General features: G+C 37.3%; 1 protein-coding gene across 18 annotated transcripts in view; it reads right to left on the bottom strand.

Moving 5' to 3' along the window:
- The window catches only part of DLG2 (discs large MAGUK scaffold protein 2), a 2,113,447-nt gene that overhangs the window by 442,418 nt on the left and 1,643,792 nt on the right, over nucleotides 1-27,237 (bottom strand). For 15 of the 18 annotated variants that reach the window (XM_078433028.2, XM_078433029.2, XM_078433030.2 and 12 more), the window contains one exon: nucleotides 4,910-5,065. The exons of the other annotated variants lie outside the window; for them this stretch is intronic. In XM_078433028.2, the coding sequence (XP_078289154.1) occupies nucleotides 4,910-5,065 (156 nt within the window). The remainder of the gene's footprint in view (nucleotides 1-4,909; nucleotides 5,066-27,237) is intronic. 18 annotated transcript variants of the gene reach the window in all.

A 27,237-nucleotide genomic window follows, 5' to 3' on the forward strand; every position in this document is an offset into this window, starting at 1 on the left:
TGCCAACTTTTTCTACAAAGGGAGTGACTTATACATGCATTCCAAGCTCTGTAGAAAATAGTTATAAGCTAGATTTGCAAATGGACCGCTGAGAAGGTAATGGTAAGTTTCCCATAAATAGCTTCTTACAAATATCAGGAATTGATAAAACAAGGTATGAGTGGAGAACATTTCTGTGTGTATGTGCACCTTGTGCAGAAGGGACAGTGTAAGATCATGCTTGTTCTATCACTACCTCTTACTCTAGTCTGATTTTAGTTACTTTAAGATTAGGAACACTACAGAAACTGAGAGCCTTTAGCCTATATACATCATAATGCACAGCAATGACTTCTTCATTTACATGTCTTTGAACTGTTTGAGGAAAAGGATGGATGGTATCTTATTCACCTTTGAGTCCCCAGCATCCAGGATAATGCCTGGAACCTAGTAGAAATCCCATGAATATATAATCTTCAATGAGTGAAGATGTGTTATGATCACATAATATCTCAGAGTCCACTTCCTACCCCAAATCTGCCAATATACTTTAGTCTTCATCTGTTCTATCTCAGTATCTGTATATCAACTACAAAACAACAATAATTAGGACCACCTGTGTGAAAGGACAAATGAAAATATGCCATATGTATTGAGAAAACAAAAATAGTATTCTCCTTGCCCTAAGAATATCAAAAGCTAAATAATTTACCATTCTCCCAAGTAGAAAAACCAATTACAACATCAAAAACTTTTTTTTTTAAGAGAAAGATGTACTGGATAAGCAGAAGCCCCACAGCAATCCCATTTGTGTTTCATAGAGCTCCAAATTTTAGTTTGATTCCAGGCTCTGGCTGTTTCTTGCTTTCATAAGGTCTGAAAAGTCAATTACTCTAAATATAATCTGCAGCCTTAGGAGCTGACACTTTGCCAAGTTGTTTATAGACTTTTCCTTTTCAACTTCTCTGTCTTCTTTTATATGATGTTACAGAAGTAATTGTGTATACAATTAATTCATTCCTGGATGTTTGCTATCAAATCAAAGTGCTGAAAATTTGGGTATTCTTATTGAAATGCACAGAATAGAGATGATTGGCTCCCCTTGCTTCTGCTGACTGGCCTCTATTCTTCTGAATGCTGATTAGGGATTAAGCTGGTGCACATAATAAGGGTGGTTTCACATGCTAACTTCCACAGGGCTAGCTCACATTCTAATCTATGATAGTAACATACATTCTAATCTACGTAGAGAAGATATACATTCATGAAGATAGTGGTTTGAGTTCCTTATCATTATAGAGTTGAATAAGAGCTTGTCTATCTAATTCTAAGTATTCATGTACCTCTGAGATTCTACAGATTATTAAGGTCACAGAGGAAAAAGCAAGCGATGGTGTCATAAATGGAACTAGAATCCTTGAACTTTTCCCTTGAATTAAAGGCTGCATTTCAAGAAACATGTGCTCAGAGTGGTGTTTTCTATTGCAGAGGAAGTCTATAATCTCTGAAAGGAATTACTCAGTTTTCAAGAAGAACAGTTACCTAATGCATTAATAATATACTGACCATTGAGATAATTTAAGATGAAAGTGCTCACACAAAGTGAGCTCTACTCTGCTCTTATTTGTGCCCATGCATAGATTCATTCACTTCTGGGGTTGTTTTATGTATCCAGTAAGACCTGAGTAAAGCACAGCTTTAACCATGATGTGTTCCCAAAACAGGGATCTGTCTGCTTGTCTGCAGATCTTGTTTCCATGTTTATTTAGTTGCTCGATAGCTTGGAGCTGCTGCTGTGCCAGACACTGTGCTAAGTGTTAGGGGGATAGCAGTGCACAAAACAGACATAATTCAACTCAGTGAGCTTGCAGCACAGAGTGTGAGATGGGAGTTTGGTTTTAAAATCATATAAATAAATGTATAATTATAAATTGCTTGAGTCTTATGAATAAAAAAAAGGAAGACAATATAATAGGGACCAGATTTTCTCTTTCAGGGAGCTTCTCTGAGGAAGTGCAATTGAAGCTTCCATCTAAGATGACCAGAAGTTAACAAGGCAAAGTGTAAGAAGAGCTTTTCAGTTTGGGGAAAGAGCATTTGTGAAGCACTTGAAATAAAAAGAGATTTAGTGCATTTTGTGAATGTGAATAGTGTGATCAGCAAAGGGAAGAGTGAAATGAGATGTTTAAGAGGCAGGCAAGGGCTAGGTCATGCAGAGCTTGGATGCTGTATTAGTGACTTTGCATTTTAGACTAATGCAAAAGAAGAGAAAGAGATGCGATCTGTATTTTTAACAGATCACCTGGGCTGCACTGAGCATAAATCAGGAGGACAACAGCAGCAATGGTGAGACCAATTAGGAGGCTATTTATTGTATGTAGGTGGGAGATAATAGAGGCTTGGGTTCAAGTGGTGGAAATAGACATAGAGGAATGTGAATAGACTGGAGATACATTTGGAGGTAGAATCAATAGGACTTGAAGACAGATTGGTGGGTGAGAGGGAGAAAAGGTTTAGGTATGAATCTCAAGTTTTGGCTTGAATAATGAGATGGGTAAATGTGCCATTTGCTGAGTTGGGCAAGTGTGAAAGGGGAGCAAAGTGGGGTGAAGTCAAGAATTTCAGTGTCAGTGTATTGATGACAATGCCACTAAAATGGGTGCATATATGTATATATATGTAGATGATTATATATGTAAATGCGTGTGACTTCTTTTTTAAATGAAGGATAAACTATGGAAGAAAAAAGAAGGAAGAGGAAAAAGAAGGGGACAGAATTAGACTAGAAAATAGAATTCCCAGTGGGGTGATGGAGGGTGAGGGTTGGAGACTGGTATATAGGATTACTGCAGGTATGTAATTTGAAAAAGACATATTCCACATTATACCATAATTTATCTCAATTTGGGAAAAACACAAAAAGAAACCCCATAGTCTTCATAATATAAATTACAGAAAGTAAACTGAACAAGAATTATATCTGGTAGATCTACATAAAAGGTGGATTCTGCAATTTGCTCATTGGTGAGTTTTAAGAGAGGGATGCATCAAAATTTCCAGTAGGATGCAAGAAATGCAACTTTTAGGGTTATCAAAAAAAAAAAGCATGGATTAAAAAAAAAAGATCCACTGACACTGAGTCAGAAGGGAGATGAGAAGGCAGGATAAAAATAGAGACAGTAGAGAAAAAGTTAAATGGGTGGAGAATTTTTCCAGCAAGCAACAATGTCTCTGCCATCAGGCCTATGCTGATGCAGGTGCTAATGAACCCCTGGGTTTGAATCCCAGCCCTGCCACTTGGTCCTAGATGATCTGGGGCATGTCAGGTGATTTCCAAGCCTCGATTTCCCTACTTGTAAAATGAAGATATTGATAACATCTGTCTCATAAGATGACTATCAGGGTTACAAGAAATAAATCTTAAGAAGTACTTAACAAAATGCCTGGCACAGAGGAGAGCTCAGTAAGTGGTAGCAGACTTTGCACAGCTGATTACAGATGCCTAAATACCAGGAAGTCATTATTGTAGGTGTGTGTGCGTGCGTACCTTCTCACTTCCTTATGGCTATAGTATCTTGGCCCTCTTTGTATCAAAATTGTCTGGTTCAATGTATCAAGAAGTAGTGTTTATAATTTGTTAAAAATATAAGAAGATTTAATTAATATTTATAAAGCATTTTTAAATGCTGTTAGGCTTTAATTGTTACAAATTAGTGAAAATGCCCTAGCTGATTATGTAGCCAAAAATGTTTTCTCATGTATGTCTAGAGATGTTATGTATAATTAAATTTGTTATTTAACTGCTCTAGAAAGACCAATAGTTGACTTTTAACTTTTTCTTTGGAAAAAAACAAAAAACAAAAAACCAGAGATGATGTTCTAAGGAGACCCTCTTGACCTATCCATTTGCACTTTGAATTACTCCAAAATGCATATTTTCACAGTCCTAATTGTATTATGAAGACATATAAAGGTATTCTGAGAACATAAGTAGATAAGCACCTCATTATATGTAGGAACATCATGATTGAGATCTCCTGATTTAAACAGAATTGGAAGTACCTTATGGAACACCAGATTCTCCTTTTATTATTGTCCTCTCTCTGGGAATTTGACAATTGTGTAAAGATGAGGTTTTCTTATTTAGGATACATATACTTTAGAATACTGATGCAGACTCATACTCCACCTTTAGACTTAGGATGGTTTGTTTACAAAGTTGTGGAAAGACTCAAAACATTCTAAGTCAAATCTGAACTCAGCATTTATTTGCAAAATCATACTGAGGGCAACGAGTTAACTTCTTTAAACTTTTGTTTTCTTATATAAAATGGTAGTAACTAAATAAAGAGAATGTGGTAAATACCTACTGTAACATACCATAAAGGTTAAAATTCTTTGTGGTTAGATAGAACCAGCTAATTCTGTAGTTTGGGGCAAGATGTTTAATGCCTTAAGGAGGCAACTGAGTAGTGGTATTAATTTAATATTTTTGTTAAAATATTAAATGGCAATAACAGTACCTACTTCTTAGGCTTTGTTATGCCTGGAGCATAGTAAGTGCTTATTAAGCATTATTAAAAAAGCACTGTGTACATGCTCTTTTATGCTTCTGTATGAGGAAAATAGAACTAATTAAATTCCAAAATTAATTCTTCTGGAAAAATATAGTTAATACCTTTTTAAAAATGCATGGGAACCAAGAACATTTGGAATATCATGTGATCATGTCTGAGTGCTCTGTGATCACACCAGGGGGGGGAAAAAAGGCAATGTTCTTAATTTCTCCCATTGCACCAAAGGAGAGAACATCTCTCCACCGAGGAAGATGTCACATGCAAGAGAAGTGAGCAGAGGTGGATTCTACCCATTCATCCTTGTGGAAGCACATGCAATTCGAGAAGATGAAGTGAGGAAGCGCATGCAGTACCTGGTCATCTCAGAGTCAGGGAGCAGGCCTAGGTGGTAGTGGGGGTAGGGAGCTGAGAGAAGGAAGCTTTTGTCACACTCAACAGGGGAATAGTGCCTGGGAGAAGTAGGCTTATCACACAGTTTGTTCACAGTGCTGTAAACAGGTTCCGGAGGCCTGTTAATACAAGAGGAAGAGAAAGAGATGCACGGTTAGCACACGCACCGAACAACTGTGCAGTTAGCAGCATTTCGCCATATGCAAAAAGGAACACCCCAGATAGAGCCTTAGGTTTTGTTAGCCTTGGAGAAAAAGTATTTTTAAGAAACAGTATCTCTGCTTAGAAATCAAAACTTTGGCTGACATTGGGCATGATGAAAGTTCATATGCCAGATACGTCAATGGAGTCAAAGCCAATTTATAAATGCCATACCGTTTTGGATAATGCAGTCTGAAATAACAAACTTTGGGATTCTCTAACATGGCTCCTTTTAAAACTTGGGTCTCATCCTAATTGTAAACTTATAGAGACCTTCCTGAACCCGTTGGTCAGGATATTCTGTTATTTGTCACGGCACCCTGTTCATACTTCATAATATTTTTTCTGGAGCATGAACTAATCTTGTTTGTTGCATTTAATTTATTATTATCACTCTCACTACACTAAATTTTATGAGAATGGAGGCTACATTTATTTTGTTAACCACTTAAAATAGAGTCAGTCCACATTTCATAAATATTTCTTGTATTCATATACAAATGAATAAACTGACAAAACTTGGCATACTTATATTGCAGTTTTGGGGGGTGTGGAGCTTGGCTTTACCTAGAAATCTAACTGCTTACATGATCTCAGTGATTCCTCTATATATTTATTCATAAATTGCCCCCAACAATTTCAGAGTTTTCTACCAAAAGGATAATCACTTTGGTAAAATCTCTACTAAATGAATTAATCTAGGGACACTAAAACATTATCTAAAATTGGAACATCTTTTAGTTGTTACAAACATGCATAGTAAGATCAGATAAATTTCAGCTATAACTTTAGCCAAACATGCATGTACTACAAAGTGCTTGGTTATTAAAAAAAAAAAAAATCTGATAACTCCATACTCCACTCTTTTTAAAATATTTGTTTAAGTTTATTTATTTGAGAGAGACGACAGTATTAGTGAGGGAGGGGCAGAGAGAGGGAGAGAGAGAGAATCCCAAGCAGGCTCCACAGTGTCAGTGTGGAGCCCAACATGGGGCTCAAAGCCACAAAACCAGGAGATCATGATGTGAGCCCATGACATGAGCCAATCAAGGGTTAGATACTCAACTAACTGAGCCACTCAGGCGTCCCTATACCACACTCTCACACATGGTCTGATATTGCCACCAATATCTTCCATTTAAGGTAAGAATTAAAAGATCCAAATGTAAATGGAAGAACTATCCAGAAGTCTGAGTGGGAAGGTAAGGAGCAGGATAGGAAACAGGGCAATGTCCACAGGGCCAGACCCAGGTGAAGGAGAGAGTAGCCCGTTGGGGCCATGAGACATCAGAGACAACAAGTGGTGGCCCTATCCCTGAGCAAAGGTATGGGAAGTGTATGTGGTGAACTCAGCGAAGGCACAGTCCGTGTTTCTGTAGATCCAGGCCTCAAACTGTTCCCTAATATCTTATAGTTGCCAAGTCAATACTTCCTGAACAGAACAGGGGAGAAAAGAGGACAAGCAAAGCATTAAGAACAAACTTTACCTAATTTATAGCATTACTGGGGGCCAGTCATGGCTTAGATGTACTATCTAGAGAATTAATTTCTTCCCTAACACAATGCCTTCCATGACATATAGGAGATGCCTTGACCTGTAGAAGGGCTGAGGAGTGGACAGGAGTAATCCAGAAGCTTATTTTGTCATTCAGAATAACTATATCCCAGTGGTAACATCAGGTGCTTTATAATGAAGTTGGCTTGTTCTATCCCAGTGACTAATAAAATTACATTTACGGAAGCTAGTATGTATTCTTGTTCAGGCAAGTGTTCCATTTTCAGAAAAACCTAGTTTGTCAATTTCTGTTTATCAATTATATAGAGTTCACACTATTCACAATGACAAACACCAGCACTTTAAAAAAAGCAGCTGCAAGATCATTCTTAAAAAGTGGGTTTTTTTTTATCAGTTTTTATAAGTAATTTACATTATGTGAAGTGCTGTAAAAGGAAAGATACTTATCCACTGAAATATGTATTTTAAAACAGTCAGATCTGATACTGTTTTTGAATTTTGAGAAGGATCTGTTTTGCTTTGTTAATATGCTCAGCTTTATGAAGATTTATGTATGTTTCTGATGGTTTTAGAAACAGAGAGACCGATGATGCCAGTCAGATAAAGAAAATTGGTTTGAGGGCCCCTGGATGGCTCCATTTTCAGCTTAGGTAATGATTTCACTGCTTGTGAGTTCGAGCCCCTGTAGCGCTCTGTGTTGACAGCTTGGAACCTGGAGCCTTTTTCGGATTCTGTGTCTCCCTCTCTCTCTCTCTGCCCTTCCCTGCTTGTGCTTTGTCTCTGTCTGTCTCAAAAATAATAAACATAAAAAAAAAAGAAAATTGGCTTGAGAGATCACAGTTTTGTCTGAACCAAAAATGTGGTTATCCACACAAAACCTCATCTTGAAAAGACTTTGTATTAATAAAATGCATAAATATCAATTAAATAAGATAGGAGGAGGAGTGTATGAGCTCTCTGGGAATTATTCTGTGTAAGTTAGCACAAGAAGACCTGACACTCTCCAAATTTTCCACTCTACAATAAGAGTTGCTGTGGCAGAGATGGCTGGATTGTCTCCCAAACATCCATTTACTCTTTTTTTTTCTTATTAAGTGAAAGCCAATTTTCCACTAGTCACTTTTCCTGTAGTAAAACTTTATTTCTCAGCCTTCCTTGTAAATAAATGTGGCCCAGGGAAAATGTTCAGCCCAAGGTAACTGGAGCAGAAGTGTTGTGTGGGATTCTGCTGATGGCTGCCTAAAGGGGAGCTGACTTAGCTAGGACCCCTGTGATTTTGCTCTTTCCCATTTCCTCCCTCTACTGACCTAGAGCCTAAATATAATAGCTGGAGCGTCAATGGTCATCTTGGACCATGAAGCAACCTGAGGATAAAAAGAAACAACATAGACAGTGGAGCATAATGGTCACTGTGTCACTCACTGATGATAACGAGCAAAAACCTACCACTTCTGGACTTCCTACCCTGGATTTCTTTTATGTGAGATAAAATATGTTTATGCTTGTGTCGTGTTTTTGTTATATAAACAGGATTTCATGTTAACAGATATACCCCTGAAAAATGTAAGAATGATAATCTAAAACAAGGAGATAACTATAGATAGGGTCTACCATAAGGGCCTGATACATTCAATTATGTCAGAGGTACATCTGTCACCTTTTGTATACACAGAAAAATATAAAGAACTCTATTTTCTGGCTTTGTTTAAAGGCTGTGACTGTTTAGAGAACTCACTGTGTCTTTATTAAAAAATATTATATGTAGGGGCACCTGGGTGGCTCAGTCCATTAAGCATCTGACTCTTGATTTCAGCTCAGGTCATGATCTTATGGTTTGTGAAATCAAGCTCCACATTGGGATCTGTGCTGTCCATGGAGCTTCCTTGGGATTCTCTCTCTCTCTCTCTCTCTCTCTCTTTCTCCCCCTTTACTTATAAATGCACATGTGTGCTCTCTGTCTCTCTCAATATACATACATATATGTATATTAACTGATCTAAACTGCCAGCACAGTGCTTAAGAATAAGGGAATTGATCACTGGGTTATTTGTTTCCCAGTGATCAGTTCCCTTATTCTTAAGCACTGTATGTATGTATATATGTATATATATATATATACACATATATATACATATATATATACATATATACATACATATATATGTATATATACATATATATGTATGTATATATGTATATGTATGTATATATACACATATATGTATATATGTATATGTATATATATATATGTATATACATGTATGTATATGTATATATATGTATGTATATGTATGTATGTATATTGAGAGAGACAGAGAGAGAGCACACCTGTGACTATAGATGCTGGAGAGGATGTGGAGAAATGGGAACCCTCTTGCACTGTTGGTGGGAATGCAAATTTGTGCAGCCACTCTGGAAAACAGTGTGAAGGTTCCTCAAAATATTAAAAATAGACCTACCCTATGACCCAGCAATAGCACTGCTAGGTATTTACCCAAGGGATACAGGAGTACTGATGCATAGGGGCACTTGTACCCCAATGTTTATAGCAGCATTCTCAACAATAGCCAAATTATGGAAAGAGCCTAAATGTCCATCAACTGATGAATGGATAAAGAAATTGTGGTTTATATACACAATGGAGTACTACGTGGCAATGAGAAAGAATGAAATCTGGCCATTTGTAGCAACATGGATGGAACTGGAGAGTGTTATGCTAAGTGAAATAAGCCATACAGAAAAAGACAGATAGCATATGGTTTCACTCTTATGTGGATCCTGAGAAACGTAACAGAAACCCATGGCGGAGGGGAAGAATAAAAAAAGAGGTTAGAGTGGAAGAGAGCCAAAGCATAAGAGACTCTTAAAATCTGAGAACAAACTGAGGGTTGATGGGGGGTGGGAGGGAGGGTAGTGTGGGTGATGGGTATTGAGGAGGGCACCTTTTGGGATGAGCACTGGGTGTTGTACGGAAACCAATTTGACAATAAGCTTCATATATTGAAAAAATAAAAATAAATAAATAAATAGGAATAAGGGAACTGATGACTTCTTTTAGGTCATAAAATATTTTCATGATGATGTCATTTCAGTTCACATTGTGCCTAGGAGGGCTGATTTAATGTTCTCAGTCTGCTGTTGACAGATCAAGAAAATGATGTTACCAGTTTTCTCTAGTCCTTTCACCTCAGTAGAACTATATTTTGAAACAAATTATCAGAATCAAAGCTGGCTAAATATATGTATTAAGGAAAAAATCCTACATGTAGTATACTCAAGTAAATTAAGAGGAAAAAATTTACTCCCTAAACACTACAATAAATTCAAGACAAGGTCCTGTACCTTGTCCAGTGTTGAACTCTTAAGACCTTTACCTATATACTTCTGGAATCATTTTATAGTCATAATATTATTTCATGACTCACATATTTAGTAGATTTGGTGTCGGGGGAAGGCTTAGATAACTTGAATTTTCAAAAGAGGACCTCTTATCTTTGCCTGCAGTCACTTCCAGAATTTTTTTGTGGTGGGTTGATTCCTTGCCCAGGCTTAATTACTCATGATTCAAAGTCTGATCAAAGCAGAGATACAGCTACTGATAATGCAGGCTCATTTATACCTATCGTTCAGTCTTTCATCCTTTATGTATTTACATGTTTTGTTCAGTCACTGGCTATCAAGTAGACATTTCAAATCCAGTTTAATTGTGAGAAGACTTGGTATCTCAGAAGATGGGTAGATGAAAAACGTCAAAACATAACAAAACACTTGACAAATCTGACAGAACTTGAAGAACTTGAAGAAGAATATTGCTTCTTGCAATATTCACAATGTTCTCTTGCAACCACACAATCAGATTAAAAATAGCAGTGAGAATGTCCTTTCGAGTGGCCTAAAAATTGAGTTCATATTGGAAGATTTCTGCCTGCAGATTCATTACTGTCCTAAGATTCTACCATGTGTTATGTACTATATAGGCCACAGTACATACCCAGTAAGTGCTATAAGCTATAGTCTGAGCATAGGAAATGACACACAGTAGGTACTTGAGAAATCTTTCTTTGAATAAATGGATTTTTTAAAACCATTCTCCATTGAGAAAAATGAAAAAAAAGTATTTCTGGCTCTTTCAAGGAAGTCCTAAGTTATTCTGAATCTTCTACGTACATTTAAAATCCTGGGCCATCATTAATTCTCACAGGTTATCCAGAAGGACAGAAACCCCTATGGTGTCAGAAACTGGCAGCTTTAAGTGCTTGGTGTACATGGTTCACTCAATCTCCAGGGACAGGTTTCGTACACCTGCAAGCCTGGCCACAGCAATGCCTGCCTGCTGTTCCCACAAGAGTCACCTCACAGGCACAGGGCTCCAGGAAGACTTCTCAGGACTGGGGTCCAGAAGTCTTAATGCCAGCAGTCAACATTCTTAGCATTTCCCTGCAGTGCATACTCTCTGTGACCTCTCCACCAGACAGACAAGAAACACCAGGTTATGAGCTGTTATTGGAATCTGGGTGGCAGGAACAGATGCCACCATCACTTCACATTTATTCAGTGAAGAAGTGCCATGGCGAAATGACTTCAGGCAGTGTGACTTAGCCAGTCACAAATTGAAAGAGCCTGTTTATCCTATTATAAACCTCCAAAGTTGCCTAGGTCAGAAGGTAATGAATATGAAAATCCAATCTGAGGCACCTCCTGTTTCTCTTCTTTCTGTTAATGCCCCCAGAAAAAGGGAAAAGTAGTTAGAGATATTAGTGTAATCTCTAAGTGAATTTATAAATAAATCATTTATCTTGCTGTCCACTTATCAGGGCCATAGATAAATGGCTTTATAGTCTCCAGTGTTCAGCCATCAGCATTTATTTGCATATCTATGGGTTTATAATTGCAGGCTCTTATAGCATATAATTAGCACCCCTGGCCCTTGGCGACCTCTCTTCTCTGAAGTCCATTAGCACTTGCTATGTGTTCAGTTTCCTAGGCATTTTCAATTGTTAATCCACAATGATGGTATAGACAGAGGTGCTTCATCTAACCCTCTTCTAAGAAAAACTACCCTGTCTGCAACTGCCTCTTCCCATTTGCCCCATTGACTCCAACCCGATTCAGTCCCTTACTTAGCCAAAGAGCTTAGACCTGGAGTGTGACTCTGCCTTTGCATCTAGAACCTGTAGGACCTGCAGGGTTAGGGTTGGGGAGGAAAAAAAAAAAAAAAAAAAGCCTAGGCCCATTGGATTCTGCTATTAAATGTGAATAAAGGGGCAGAAAAAGAAATTATCAGCTGGTAGCGTGTAGAGGGTAGCTGCAGCTGTGTCCACTATTTATAGTGAGCCAGACGGAAGCTTCCCAAATTTTGTTGCCAAAGCGTCTAGAGGTTCCTTGAATCTAGAAAACAATCTGGGTTTACTGTCTAAGGGGCTTATTAGGGCTCATGCTATTGAATTTCTCTGTTGGCTCCCATATGATATTACTTGTATGATGAAAATCAACTACCACTTCCCACCATATTCCTTTATGGGAGCTTATAATCAAAAGAGTAAAAATAAAACAGGCACTCTGTTTGTTTGTTTTTACTGTCCTTTTCAGATCACCTCAAATTATGCCACTCAAAGACAAAGATAAAACCTTTACCCCGTATGTGATTCCAGAGTACCTGAGACCAATACCTAACTGATCCTGTCTTTAAAATTTTATTCATTATGAATTCTTCTGCATTAATTTTATTTCCTAAAATATTGCATAAAATTATTTTTTTTAAGTTTATGTATTTATTTTGAGAGAGACAGAGACAATGTGAGCAAGGGAGGGGCAGAGAGGGAGCGAGAGAGTGAATCCCAAGCAGGCTCTGTGCTGTCAGCACAGAGCTGGACTTTGGGCTCCAACTCACAAAATCATGAGATCAAGACCTGAGCTGAAACCAAGAGTTAGATACTTAACCGACAGAATTACCCAGGCACCCTAGCATTAAAATATTATCTTAATTACAGAGTTAATTAAAATATTATCTTAATCTTAAATTTTGTGCCTGATGTGGTACTTTACTTGCTTCACCCTAGTCAGAACTCCATATCAGAGACAATAAATGTTTAACACAGTGATGACAGTGATTGTGAATACTCCTCTGTATAGCACCTGAAGGTAGTTCAAATGGATACGACTTTGTTCCCTTAGAAATAACAGTAACAGTGACTCACTTTATTGAGTTTTCCAGTCTCCATTAAAGAGACTGCTTTCAAAACCCAATAGCCGTCTCAGGCATGGCCTTTCCCTCATTATACTGTTATATTTGGTGCACAGGTCTGCCTCTTTCTCTAGACTATTAGCTCTCAGAGGATCAGGGCCAAATCTCATTTATCTTTGTTTCTATATAGCTTTCCTGATTGTAAGAATGTATGAGTGAGGTACTGTCATAGGAATGAAACAAATCTGTGGGGGGGGGGAGGGGTGGGGAAAAGGACTGGTACTTTTTATTCTCTTTTCCTGAGCTAGAGTTAAAAGGAAGAGTCTAAGGGGTACATAGGTGGTTCAGTTGGTTGAGTGGCCAACTTAGATTCAGGTCATGATCTCACTGTTCATGAGTTCAAGCCCCACATCAGGCTCACGGCAGTGATCCTCTGTCCTCCCATCTTTCTCTGCCCCTCTCCCTCTTGCGCACACACTCTCTCTCTCTCAAAAAAAAAGTGTCTAAAATTGCAGTAGGAAGGATTTGGGTTATATATCTGAATGCTTTTGACCATAAATCTGTCATATAGAATGATATAGATGAATCTGAAAACTGCTTAGATTTTCCAACCCTTATCCTGCTGTGGCCTTCCCTGGCAGCTCTAAATGGAAAGGTAGCATCCAGGCTTATATTCTATACAGGTCACAGAACCACACCATATAATGATGGCTGCTGGAATGCTAAGGGCTTGGGTGCTCAAGCATCTGGTATATTACTTGGGATAATTTGGAGGCAAAGGTTTTGTTTTTTTGTTTTTTGTTTTTTAACCTTACAAGGGTGCCCCATGTCCCCTTTTACATACAATACAGTGTTTTGGGGCCAAGGAATTGGAGAAGTAAGCAAAAAAAAAAAAAAAAAAAAAAAAAAAAAGGATTGAATTCTAGGCCTGGGATAATTGGTTTTAAGGACAAAATTGTGGGGAGCCTAAAAGTAATTAGGGGATAAAAGAGAATACAGAACCAGGTTGTGAACTACATGGCCCAGCAGGTAAACTGGACATTATAATGAGAAGGATTAAAGAAGAGGCTGACTTCTCTTACACTGAGCAGCAAGAAGAAGAATATTAGCCATTTGGTGAAGGTGCTATCACAGCTTAAAGAATAAAATAGATACAGGGAATGAATTGGTCTAGATCGTTTGTAAGAGCCCCTTCATCCACCTAATTCTAAGTACCATCAGGACTTCTGCCTCTGACTAGATGCCTATTTGCATTATACTTCCTTAACTTTTCTAAAACATAGCTTCTTTATTTTAATGATATTAAAATGCCTTCTCTGTATACCAACAAAGTTGCAAGCTGTAAAATTATACATAGAGGTAAGTTATTACAAAACAGTGTGGTGAGTGGAAACAAACAGAGCTAGGTTTCACTATGGCTCTTCCAAGTTTACCTTCAGTGGTCTGTAATTTCTTTTTTTTTTTTTTTTTTTTAATTTTTTTTCAGCCTTTATTTTGAGAGACAGAGTGTGATCAGGGGAGGGGCAAAGAGAGAGGGAGACACAGAATCCAAAGCAGGCTCTAGGCTCTGAGCTGTCAGCACAGAGCCTGACATGGGGCTTGAACCCATAAACTGTGAGATCATGACTTGAACCAAAGTCAGATGCTTAACTGACTGAGCCACCCAGGTGACCCAATGTAGTTTCTTAACTTCCCTGACCCTCACTCAGCATTTTCATCTGTAAAGTGGGGAGAATAATGCTGGCTTGAGCCGGGTGTGAGAAACAAAGAATGAACATAAAGCACCCAGCTCAGTGCATGGGACTCAGTGTGAGTTTACCAAATAGTAGCCAATATTATCTTTATTGTTGCTTATTTTTTAAAATAAATTTGACATGTAACATTTTGCACAATGTGTTACTCTGATACATTGATATACTGTAATGTGATTACTGATGTAGTGATATTTATCACATTATGTAATTATAGTACACTATAACTGTCTATACTCGTTATACCTTGCATTAGGTCTCAACGGCTTATTTACCACTCATTACAGGGTTGTACCCTTAAATACTATCACTCTTATTCACCCTCCCCAACTCCTGGTAATCACCATTTTATTCTGTTTTTGTCTCAATTATTACTTTCAGGCACTTATGTGCACAGGACTGCCTAGCCTCTGAGAATGAGGCTCTCCTATCAGGTAGTCCACCAATTAGCTGGTTAATGTCTTGTGGATTCTCTACAAGAGAGTAAAACAAAATAGTAGCAATCTGTGGTTTTCAGTACCACCAAAGGCACTGCATAATTTTGCCTTCTAAAGACTCATTTTGCTCCTGATATTGGAAAGGTAATTGATCCTCAATCATAGCCCTTCAGGTTGATGCACTCTTCACCTGAACTTCTCAATTATTTTCATTGTCTCTAACAAGATATCATCTCCAACTCTAACTTGTAGCTGCACCTTCATAGTGAACTGTTGTCCTGTATGATTCATGGCTGTGGTATCATGTCAAATCATTGGGACATAAGTAATTTGTTATTGGCAATAGTCTATGTACCATAATCTATAAATATATACCTTTAAAAACAGAAAGTAGGATCACTTCATGATTTTCTATATATTAACATCACTCTCAGTATATTTTATTATCTTTGCTTATTGAGGAGAGAAATGGGAGAGCCCAAGCTGCACCATTTAAAGTCATTTTGAAAGCTTTCAATTATTAAGGTGTTTTATTTCTTCAAAAGATTGTTGGGTTTCAACAAAGTTGGGCTCTCTCATGACTGTGGGTTATAAATGGTTCATTCAGTGTTTTATTGAAATAAGAAGTTGAAAGTTGATGACCTTGACGATGGTGTGTATAACAAGTACAATTCCAAAGAGGACAGGACTCACCATATCTTGGTATTGGGTGAGTGTGTCCAGCTACAGAAGTATTTTTGTGGCATTCTGAAAGATTTTGAAACAAATACTATCTAAGATGCACACAGTCAGTGTCATGGCTAGACCAAAGGCTTTTGAGATTTGAATTATTTAAGGTTCATTACGTCCTACCACAGTGTTTATATTCTTACATTTTTGTAAATCTAGTTTTAGAGATTTTTTTTCTTTTTAATTGAATTCATATGATAAAATATATCTATGATAGTTATCTAGCATCCTGATGGAAAAGAATTTTCTAAGCATAAAATAGATGGAAGAAATTGCATAAAAGATGAGAGAGTTGACTACATAAAAATTTAAAACCACTGAAGTAAAATAAGATGTTATAAACAAGCAATAAGCTGGGAGAGCATCTTCTCAAGTACATTTATCAGTATTTTTAAGATGCTCCTACAATTCAGTAAGATAAATCCTAAATTTTCAATAGAAAATAGACAAAGGCATTTAACATCCAATCACTAAAACAATACAAATGACATAGAGACATACAAACATAAATGTTTAACCTCACTAGGAATAAGAGTAATGCAAATTAAATGCTATGCACCCCTTGGCTTGTTTAAAAATAATAAAGGATTTTAAAATCGGTAAGTCACAATTTAGTTGTGGCATGGCGAGACAGACACTCATATTGCCGGTGCTATGGAGTGTTAAACTCCCTTACAACATTTCAAGAAAGCAATTTGGCAACATATTTCAGAAGTTTTAGAAGTAATCCTGCCCTTTGGTTAAGCAATTCTACTTGTAGTGTGCAATCCCAATAAGAAAATAAAAATGTGGACACACGGTTCCACAGAGAGAAACTCATTGTGGTTTGTTATAAGAAAAAATCAGAACAAAAGTAAATAATCAAAATGTCCAAAAAGGAGACAAAAGATGTAAAATGTAAGATATACCCACAAGACAGTTTCTTGTTTAGCCATTAAAGATTCACAAAAAAATTCTAATGATATAGGAAAATGCTTTCTTTTACAATGTTGAATAAAGTGTGGTGCAAAATTGTAAATGGGACTGTGGACACAGTGGACTTGAAAACACCGAATTCTCCTAAACTAAGAAAACATGAAAGAAACTGCCTTATAGAGTAGGGATTGGGGCGGGTTAAAAGAGGGTTTCTAGGAAGTGGTAATAAGTACATAGCACATGCAACGTTAAAGGGAATCTAAAAACATGTCCCATTCAGGAAGTTTATAAAAGGCTTGAGTAGGAGACAAATTTGAGAAGGTATGTAGGTCTTGAGTACAAGTGTAATATCCACTGGTGATGGGAAGTCATGGAAGTTACTGCTCTTCCCACTGAATGCAATGGAATTTCAATAATTTTTACTGTTCCTTTGTACATTCATTCATTTCATTTGATAAATATTTACCAAAAACCTACTCTGTACCAGGCCCAGAGAGAGGTATTGTATGTATATGTATACACACACACACACACATACACACACACACACACACACACACACACACACACACACACACATATGGTTGTGAATAAGATAAAATGTTCCCTCTGCTAATTGAGCAAAATCTTGTTGGCAAGGAAATTTGATTGCAAGGAGCAGAGAGACTTATTTGAGCTACTGCAGGTGACATGTGCATGGAAACTCAGGAAAAGCTGAAATGGCACAGCTCTGGAAGAGTGAGATATAGTGAACTGTTATCTAGAGCATCCCCATCAAGATGACACCTTTTCTCTTTGTGCTACTTCCTTCTCCTTTTTCTGGCCATGACCTTCTCTAACTGGCATTTTATAAATGAGACACTCTCCATCACACTGTTCCTGCTGCTCTGAGTTTCTGCTTCCTAATAACATCAACTTGCACACAACTCATGATAGACCCTGTGGCCTCCTTTTCATCATTACCTATTAGCTTCATTTTTCACTGATAGGTGTGCATTCAGGCTGCCTTTCAATTAAAAATCGCTGAGAGAGAATCTGATAGACTCAGTTCACTTTTTTTTTTTTACTCAATCATGTTGCTGGTCACTGGCTATCCTTGGGATTGGCATACTTTGGGTCAAGTACACACCCTGTCCATTCGCTGGGGGAGGAGCCACCTGACCCTTTTGTTTCTGCCCTTTCAATAGAGATGCAGGCAGGGCACAGTGGTCTGAGGTGAGCTGGGCATTCCATTCCGCTGTTGTCCTTAGATTTGGCCTGATGTCTAAGTAAACACACCTTCATATTTCCAGCTAGTACTGTTCAAAAATGGTACAGAGAAAAAAGTAAGGCTATTCTTTGGATGCAAATTTGTAAACAAAAGAGAAAAGTCTGAATAATAAAAAAAATAAGGAAAACATCACAAAGGTGCCCAAAATAAGGTCCAAAGCTGAATTATCTCCCTAGGGTTTCTTTCTATTAATCATGGTATTAAAACATAATCTTACAGAACTAAATATTTACCTCTACAATAATCATTTTCTTTCCTCAGAGGCTTCCAGATTATTTATATTTGTAACATCTAAACCAAAGGTTTCTGGATCTGATAAGATCTTGAGTTTTTAAATTCACACCTACATAAACATTTCTGAATATGTTTAGCCAAATCATATCTTCTAAAATAGAATGCAAAATGTTAATTTCACTATATATTTCTGTATGCCAGTTTTACATTATTAATACAGACTCTGTAGGGGAGAAAATACTTTACACCTTTAACTGGAAGAAAGCTCAGCTTGAGTAAAACAGTAGCTCCTAGAAGGAAAAATAATGTTCAAATATAATCCTGTACTTATCAACGGGAAGGATGATGTGGTTTTAACCAAATCACTTAGATGGATTTCTTTCCCATCCCTTTGCAATGGTACATTATCCTCTATCTCATGCAGCTGTTACCATTTACTCTTCTGGGCCTCTTATTGCAAGCAGGTTATAAAGATTGTCTTGTGGCCACGGAGGAAGGATAAGACATCCATAAGAACAAGAGATTGCTGTAGCATTGCCTTGCTGTCTTTAGAGAGGACTGCCTTCTCAGAAGCACTTCTACCGGGATTTCAGACCAAGACATAGACTGAGGTCATAAATACCGTTGAGTTGATGCTTCACATTACTTCAAAATTTACATATATTGGCCCCTTCTACCAACCTTATATTTGCATATGTAATACATCAGTTGTTCCTGGTTCCTAAGAAGCGGCTCACTCCTATTTTCTCCACAAAACCTTTTGACGCACAACTAATTGTAGATTTTTCTCTTTTCTAAACTCCCATACAGTATGGGAGTGTTTTTTTTAATTTTTTAAAGCTTTTAAACTTTTTTTTTAAGTTTATTCATTTGTTTTGAAAGGAGAAAGAGAGAGAGCTCACTAGCAGGGGAGGGGCAGAGAGAGGGGAGAGAGAAGGAATCCTAAGCAGGCCCTGTGCCATTAGCACAGCACCCGAGAAGGGGATCCAAATCATAAACCACAAGATAATGACATGAGCCCAAATCAAGAGCCAGATGCTTAACCAATGGAGTCACCCAGCACCCCTCCCATACAGTATATTTTTAATGGTTACCACTTGGTTTTGCACTCTGATGTATTTTAAATGATAAAAATACTATTTACATATATCTCGGGAACTTACTAGGAGGCAGGCCCTGTGTCACATATGCTATATATATATATATATTCTATATCATGTCATCCTCCCAAGAACCCTAAGACATTTATAATACTATTGTCTGCAAGGCTTAGCACTGACTGTGTGTCCTCACGTAGCTGACTTGGTGGTTGGGCCAGGCTTTGAACCTAGGTTGGCTGCAAAACGTGGGCATGTACCAGTATGTTTTGTTTTGTTTTGTTTTTTAACTCTTTTTTTTCTAGCAAATACTCTCCACCCCCCCCAGGGTCTAATGATATTCTTGGTCATCTTGGCAATTCCAGCTCCTATTTTAAAGGCAATAGACAATAGAACAAAGGGAGCAAACTGAGTCTGATTGTCTAGATTCAAGTTCAGGCCCCATCACTTTTACAAGCCATGTGATCTTGGGCAACTTGTTTACCTCTATGCCTCAGTTTCTCCCCCTGTGGGCAAGAATCGTGCCTACCTCTTAGGGCCTTCTGACTATTTGATGAAATGAGACTTAAATGGCACTTATCACAGTGCCTCACAGGTACTCAGTAAACGACCATCACTGGTATTTGAACAGGAAATCTGTCAGTGACCTGGTTTACAGGTCCATTTCTAGTCACTTTTGTGGATGTAAATTAATTCTTAAGAGAGGATTTCCTCTTGTGATGATAAAATCATGTTTAAGGTCATGCCCAGGGTTGTTGGATACAGTGAATAAAAATACAGGATGCTCAGTTAAATCTGAATTTTGAGCAAGCAATGAACAATTTTTAATATAAATGCTAATACTGCATGGGAAATATTTATACTAAAGAACTATTCATTATTTATCATTGTTTAAATTCAGTTTAAATTCACATTTAACTAGCCATCATTATTTTATCTGACGACCAGCTGGCCCCTTTGCCTTTGAAGTCCCTTACATTGCCAATATTCTGCCTTGAAACATACACATTCACACTGTGGTACATTCACACATATTTACTTGTTCACTTGGACTCTCCTTTTGGTTTACTGAATTCATTTGAATCAGCAAGTGTGCTTAATTTATTTTTGTACTCCCAGTGCTCAACATTATAGGTCTGTAACTATGCCTTAATTTATATCTATGCCCAAAACTATACGCAGATATATAATGTTAGATACTAATTCGATCTAGATCATATTATACCTATTATTATGCTATTGCTTTTATTTTTTTAGATTTACATCAAATTAGACATCCTTCCAAGTTAGTACACATAAGCACTATCTATATTTTCTCTAATAAATGCAGTGGTGGTTGTATAAACTGCTGAACCTATGACCCAGAACTCCCATAAACAGGAATCACTCCTATAAAATTGAGTACAGGGACACCTGGGTGGCTCCATCAGTTGAGCATCTGACCTCGGCTCAGGTCATGATCTCATGGCTGGGGAGTTTCCAACCCCATATCAGGCTCACTGCTAACAGCATGGAGCCTGCTTCGGATTCTCAGTCTCCGTCTCTCTCTGCCCCTCCTCTGCTCACACTTTCTCTCTCAAAAATAAGTAAACATCAAAAACAATGTAAAACTGAATACAATAGGTGTACATAGATTATCACTGTCACAAAATTTGTGAAAGCAAAACACTGGAAAAAACATGTATGCTCATTAGTATTGAATAGCCATGTAGGCATTAAAAATATTGCTGTAGAAGATTTGATGACATGGAAACACATTCACAACATATAATTAACTGAAGAAGGCAGGTTAAAATAGTATATAAACTTCATCCAGTTTTTGTAAACAATAAATAAGATAAAGTATGATCCCAATTTTATATAATAGGTAATGAGGAAAAAAATTAGAAGCATATGCCAGAGAATTTGCTGAATATCATTTTTGGGAAATATGGTCACATAAAATTTTTATTTTCTCTCAATATTACATGTTTTCTAAAAGGTTCTTAAATGACATTAAAATTTATTCATCACTGAAGCTGAGAATCTGCATATGAATCGGCCATGAATCTGTATATGTAGCATGATGCCAATTTTATGAGCCGCATATCTGTATGTCTATCTGTATGTTTGGAAAAGTCACTGGAATGTTAATGGTGCTTTCTCTTAGTGGTGGAATTATAGGTAATTTTGATTTCCTTAATTATATTTTCCTATATTTTAAAATTATTATTATTTTTTTTTCTATTCTAGGGGACTATGAGGGGTTTATGTTGGGTCTTACTCGTTTCAGTCCCAAAGAGCTACACATTCACAAACAACTCAAATGAAAACAAATTTCCCACTTGAGGGCTAATTTTTCTTTAATTATGAGCAACTTTTATTTCTATGGCATATGGCGGTACTAACAAGGTATTATAAGTGTGGTAATGCAGCAATACAAGTCATTGATTGTGACTAACAGGGTGGCTTAACTGGCATCACCATATTTACCCTATGTAAATTGGTCAGAATCTCAAATGCCTTCAGTTATGCAAATATATATTCATTTATTAAGAAGATTCCAGTTAAGATTGAGTTGGCTTCAGGGAAATTATGTGTTATCCAGGATCCTTTTATGGAAATGATGACAATTAAAACAAATTAATAGCAACTGTAGTTTTTTGGGGTTTTTTTGTTTGTTTTTTTACTTATTCTACTTATTCATCTAACATCTATTTATGTACTTATATACAGAGAGGCTGTGAACATGGTGGAAAGAGCAGGAGACTTCAGGCAATAAGACTGCTCTGCCGCTTACTCAGCTGTGTGGCTGGGGAAGTTAAAACTTAAGTTGTCTGTATCTTGGCTGCCTTATCTAGAAAATGGCTTAAGACCTACCTTATAGGATTGCTATGAGGTTAAATGAGATACTCTGTGCAAAGCCTTAACAAATCACTGCCATTTGGTAGATGCTTAGTAAATAACTATTTTTATGTACTAATGTAGGTGAGGTGGATGATAAAATTCTGGTCTAGAAATAGATTGTTTCCCCAAGTATCACTTTGCTTTAGAGAGAGGGTGTGTGTGTGTGTGTGTGTGTGTGTGTGTGTGTGTGATAAAATAGGCCAAAACCGGTTAGCGGTGATGGGAGGAAAAGATAGACTGTCTTGGGAATTCCAATTAAGGGGGAATGATACCCAGCATGGAGAATCTTCTCAGGAGTTATTGGAGCTGGCCCATGAAAAGTGGACTAGGATTGAAATATGTGAAAATGGAGATGGAGGTGGCTGAGGGAAGCATGTTTGGTCAAGAATGTTGCAAGAGCAGGCAGGGAGGCTGGTGAAGCCTAGTTACCTACCTAGTTAAGCTGACTGGAACACGGAGACATGAAGGGGGAAAGTGGAAGACATTCTGAAAATATAACAATGCACAATGTATGGACCCATTTATAGGAGAGCTTCTATTTTAATCAACAAAATAAACTCCCTCAAATCTTGGGGACATTAGGTGGATTATGTGTATTTGAAGAGTTGTGCACATATTCAATCTCCTATGTGGTAACACATTTTAGTGAAACACAGACCAAGTTTGAGTCCTAACTCTACTACCTATTAGTTGTGCAGATTTAGACAAGCTACTTAATCTTTCTGACTTTCAGCCTAGTGCAATTGTGAGAAATAGCACATGACAACCCTACTGTGAAGATAAAGAGGAAAAAAATATTTAAATGACTTATCAGAATGTTTGGCTTTGGTAGAACTTAGACAACATTAACCATACTCCTCGGCATTACCAGACTATTCTCATCATTACCTAAACCTCTTCTCCCTCCCTGTCAAACACAGTTTCAAGACAATCTTGTCTATTGAATTCCTGTTCATGCTCTGAGGACTTTTAAGAGAGTTCCCCTTGTACACTCTTGGCCAAAGTATATCCAGTGTGTTGAGTAAGAGAACAAATTACACAGAGCAGTGAAGTGACTGGCATTGAGGTCCATTGGGGATAGGCCTCTGGGCTTATCTGGAGGAATCTAGAGATATCCTAACTGGACTAGTATATCCAGTGAAAGTAAGAAGTGCTTGTAAATGAACTACTGGAATGAATGAAGATACAGCAACAATGAAAACAGATGGAGGAGATTTTTCTTTTTCTTTTTTAAACTATCAGTAATACTGAACCTTCCATCTACTTTATCTAACCAACCCAGGAAAGATTCAGCAGATGGGAGAAATTTAGATCGATACATTTTGATCAAGATCAAGATCTATTTGGCATGTGGATAGATCTGAGACGATGAACAGCTACTCCTAACCCTGATGTGCATCTAGTCATAGGATATTGTCTATTGTGCTGTAACGTGGCAGATAGATGTGAATTTAAATAACCTAGAAGTATCTAACATTCTTTTATAACAAAATTTGTTTTGCAGAAAAGGGAGATTAGGGAACAGAGTGTTTCAGAACTGCACTAACATAAGCTTTTTTTTTTCTGAAGCAGTGTAAATAATAAAGGAGGAAGGAAGGATAATTGATTGAAATACTAATTAGTGTTTTGAATTTATTATGCTTTTTCCTCCCCATGTCTGCAGCAGATACTCAGACCTCTGTGCTCTCTTGTCTCAATGGAGATAGGTAATATAAAAGGTAACGCAGAATTTCCCAGAGAAACTCTCTTCCCAGTTTTTGTTTTTCAAAAGTCTGAGCTCCTAAAATATTGATATTTTAGGAGGAAATTAAGAAGAAAAGCAGCATGATAGAGGCCTATTATGAGATGTAATTTGCTTTAAAGGAAATAAAATCATGTGCCATTTTTCAAAAAATGTGCTTATAGGGGGGCGCCTGGGTGGCTGAGTTGGTTAAGCCTCCTACTTTGGCTCAGGTCATGATCTTGTGGTTCGAAAGCCCCATGTTGGGCTCTCTGCCAACAGCATGGAGCCCACTTTGGATTTTCTATCTCCCTCTGCCCTTCCCCAACTCACACATGCATGCACACTCTCTCAAAAATAAATAAACATAAAAAAATTTTTTTAATGTGTTTATAGAGTAAAATGCATACCTACAATAGGTGGTTTTTAAAGAGCTGCCATTTTTAATTGCAAAATCTGAACAAATTCTGCTTTTGGTAACTCTTGTTTAACCAAAGAGCAATACCTTTTCTTTGCAGACTGTCACTAACACTGTCAGTGATTTAGGGTCATCCAATGTTTTTATCAAAATCTACCCTAAGGGAAAAAGTCCTGGCCAAGTTTTCTTCCAATATGCTCCATTTTGCTTTTACTCCTGGTCACCTGATTTTTCTGAAATCAAAGACATAATGAATTCATGCCAGTGATCTCCAAACCTGCCCGTGAATCAGAATCACCTGTGAGGATTTTGGTTGTGTTTTTAATACTAACATCTGAGCTCTATCCCTGGATACAGTCAGATTCAGTATATCTGGGGTAGAGCTCAGGGCTCTGTAGTTACAAAAATTTCTCAGGTGTCAGAGTTTGGAACTATAATTTTAGATAGTAGACCTGCTCTTTCTGAGAAAGGTATGAACTAGTCACATTTCTGAACTGCATTATCTTTTTCAATACTGCAGAATACAAATATTGCTCTAACATTTTTTGACATGACAACATTCAGTCGATAAACATTATTACCTGTATGTAGAGGGCAAATGTTAATATTCTTTTTTCAGGGAAAGGCAAGAAGTACTACCTTTCATTATTTTACCATATATGTATATATATATATATATTTAATTTCTGTTATCAATTCAACTTAACTTTTTTGTTAGCAATTTAACCAAGTATTTTTGTCTAAGCTACAGAAGACAGTGGTTCTGGCAAAGATCTTACTTTGCGTTAGCTGGGTAGATCACCTTCTCACTATGGGTTTCACACCCAGTTGCAACTTCTACATATCTCCCCTTAGTGCTCATAAATTTAAAATCAGCCTTACTTTATCAGAGTTACACTCAGTATTTTAACTGTATCTAAAACTTTATCCAACCATACATGGTGCCATCTCATATGATACAGAGAAGCCATGGAGTTAATACTAGCCCTGGGAACTGGGAAACAACATAATAGGTGTTATTGTATATGCTTGGTTTCCGTGCTCAAGTCATTAAAGTATGTACAAGTAAATAATGCATTTATTTAAAAAGTTTTATGGTGTCTGCACAGTAAATCTGAGTACTTGGGTAGGTATATATTTATGTTCAGTGAACATTTTAGAATTTTTAAATTAAGAGGGCTTAAATTAAAACACAGTTTAATATTTAGGCTTTTTTTTTATAGGACTTTAATACATAGGTTTTGTTTTGAATAGATTATTTTTAATGGGGATTAATACATATTTTTAAAAGACACCGAAATATAAAGGAAACATCACCAAATCAACATAAAGTTTCAAAATCTACCCCTTAAGGCCAGTGTAAAGATAGTGTACATCTATGTTTTGTCAGGCTGGCTGGAATCTTATTTCCCCTTCCTTCACTCCTGAACCTCATCTACCATCCCCAACCAGCAATGCTACCAGCATAACAGTAGCCAGCCCTATAATCACCACGTTACCATGGTGTCCAGGGCTAAAAGTCAATGCTAATAACAATACTACTAATACTAATATAATAATAGTAATAATAATAGTAACAATAATAATAACAATAATAACTAACCTGAATGCAGCTTATTTTAGGCCAACCTCTATTCAAAGTGTTTTACATAGATTAGTTCATTAATCCCGATAATAACCCATAATACAGGCATTGATGGGAAACAGACACAGAGAGGTTACATAACTCACCCAAGGTCAAATTGCTAGTAAGTGGTGAACCCAGAGTTATTTCGACTCCAAAATCTGAGCTCTTAACCAAGGTGCTACCTAGCTCCTGGATTCTGGATTTGTCACTTTCAGAGCAAGGCCTTCCATAATTGGCTCTGAAATCTCTGGCTATCACATTTATTTCAGCTGTTTCATTCTGCCTTCATCCTGTCTCAAGATGGCAAATGAGACTTTAGGAAAAGATTAGGAGGGAAAAACGTAAAGCAAAATAGCAGATGCCAATGGATCAGGTGACAGCATTTCTATTAGGACACAGTCTACATGAGAATGGATTTAGATCATTCTACTTCAGGTGAATCTAATCTATAAACATCGAGGAGGAGGCTGACATCTAAATCTTTACACAGAGACACATACAGGGCCTCCAAAGCTCTTTCAGTGAGGCCTTAAAATGCTCATTTAAGACAACCATATGGGGTCTCCTGTTATAGCCAGAATAATAGGCATTACAGACTGAACCCCTGCTTGGAATCACACAATCCAGGAGACCTCACTTCTTCCTGAGAAACTGATTACCTTCCCCAAATAGGTTGTAAGTGTTGCTGGGTGGGGGCCACAATAGAAAGCTTTAGTTCTATCCTCATGGACAAAAACAACAAAGACTAATTGAAACACAGAGATTCAAGAAATCTTAAAGCTAATAATGTTACCCATGTAGTGCAGCAAAAAGAAACAGGCTTTGGAGTTAGTCTGAATCCTGATCCTGTTATATACCGGCTGCATGACCTTTAATAGTGTAAAGATATAGACTCTGGAACCAGACTGATCATGCTCACACTACAGCTTTGCTAATTAACAGATCCCCACTGCCTCATCAGCATCTTGCTTGGTTGCCTTATAGACATTGCACGTTTAACACTTCCCAGAACAACTCTTGAGGTTTGTCCCCAATCTTGATGTTTTGTTTTTTCAAGGCTTCCTATTCTCAGTAATGAAAGTTCTATTCTGCTACTGCTGAGGCTACAAACCCTGGGGTCAGCACTCCCGGAGGTGGAAAGATGCTCTACTTTCTTCTGGCTTGCATCAGTTCTGATAAGAAATCTATTTTTATTATGTTCTCTCTTCATAATATCTTTTGGCTAGGTTGAGAGTCTTAGGCCAATATGCTTATAAGTTTAATCAAATGTCAAAAACTTTTGACTATTTGGTACCTCAGTGTCTGC

Source organism: Panthera onca, chromosome D1 (assembly GCF_046562875.1).
Source record: "Panthera onca isolate mPanOnc1 chromosome D1, mPanOnc1 haplotype 2, whole genome shotgun sequence".
Taxonomy (NCBI): domain Eukaryota; kingdom Metazoa; phylum Chordata; class Mammalia; order Carnivora; family Felidae; genus Panthera; species Panthera onca.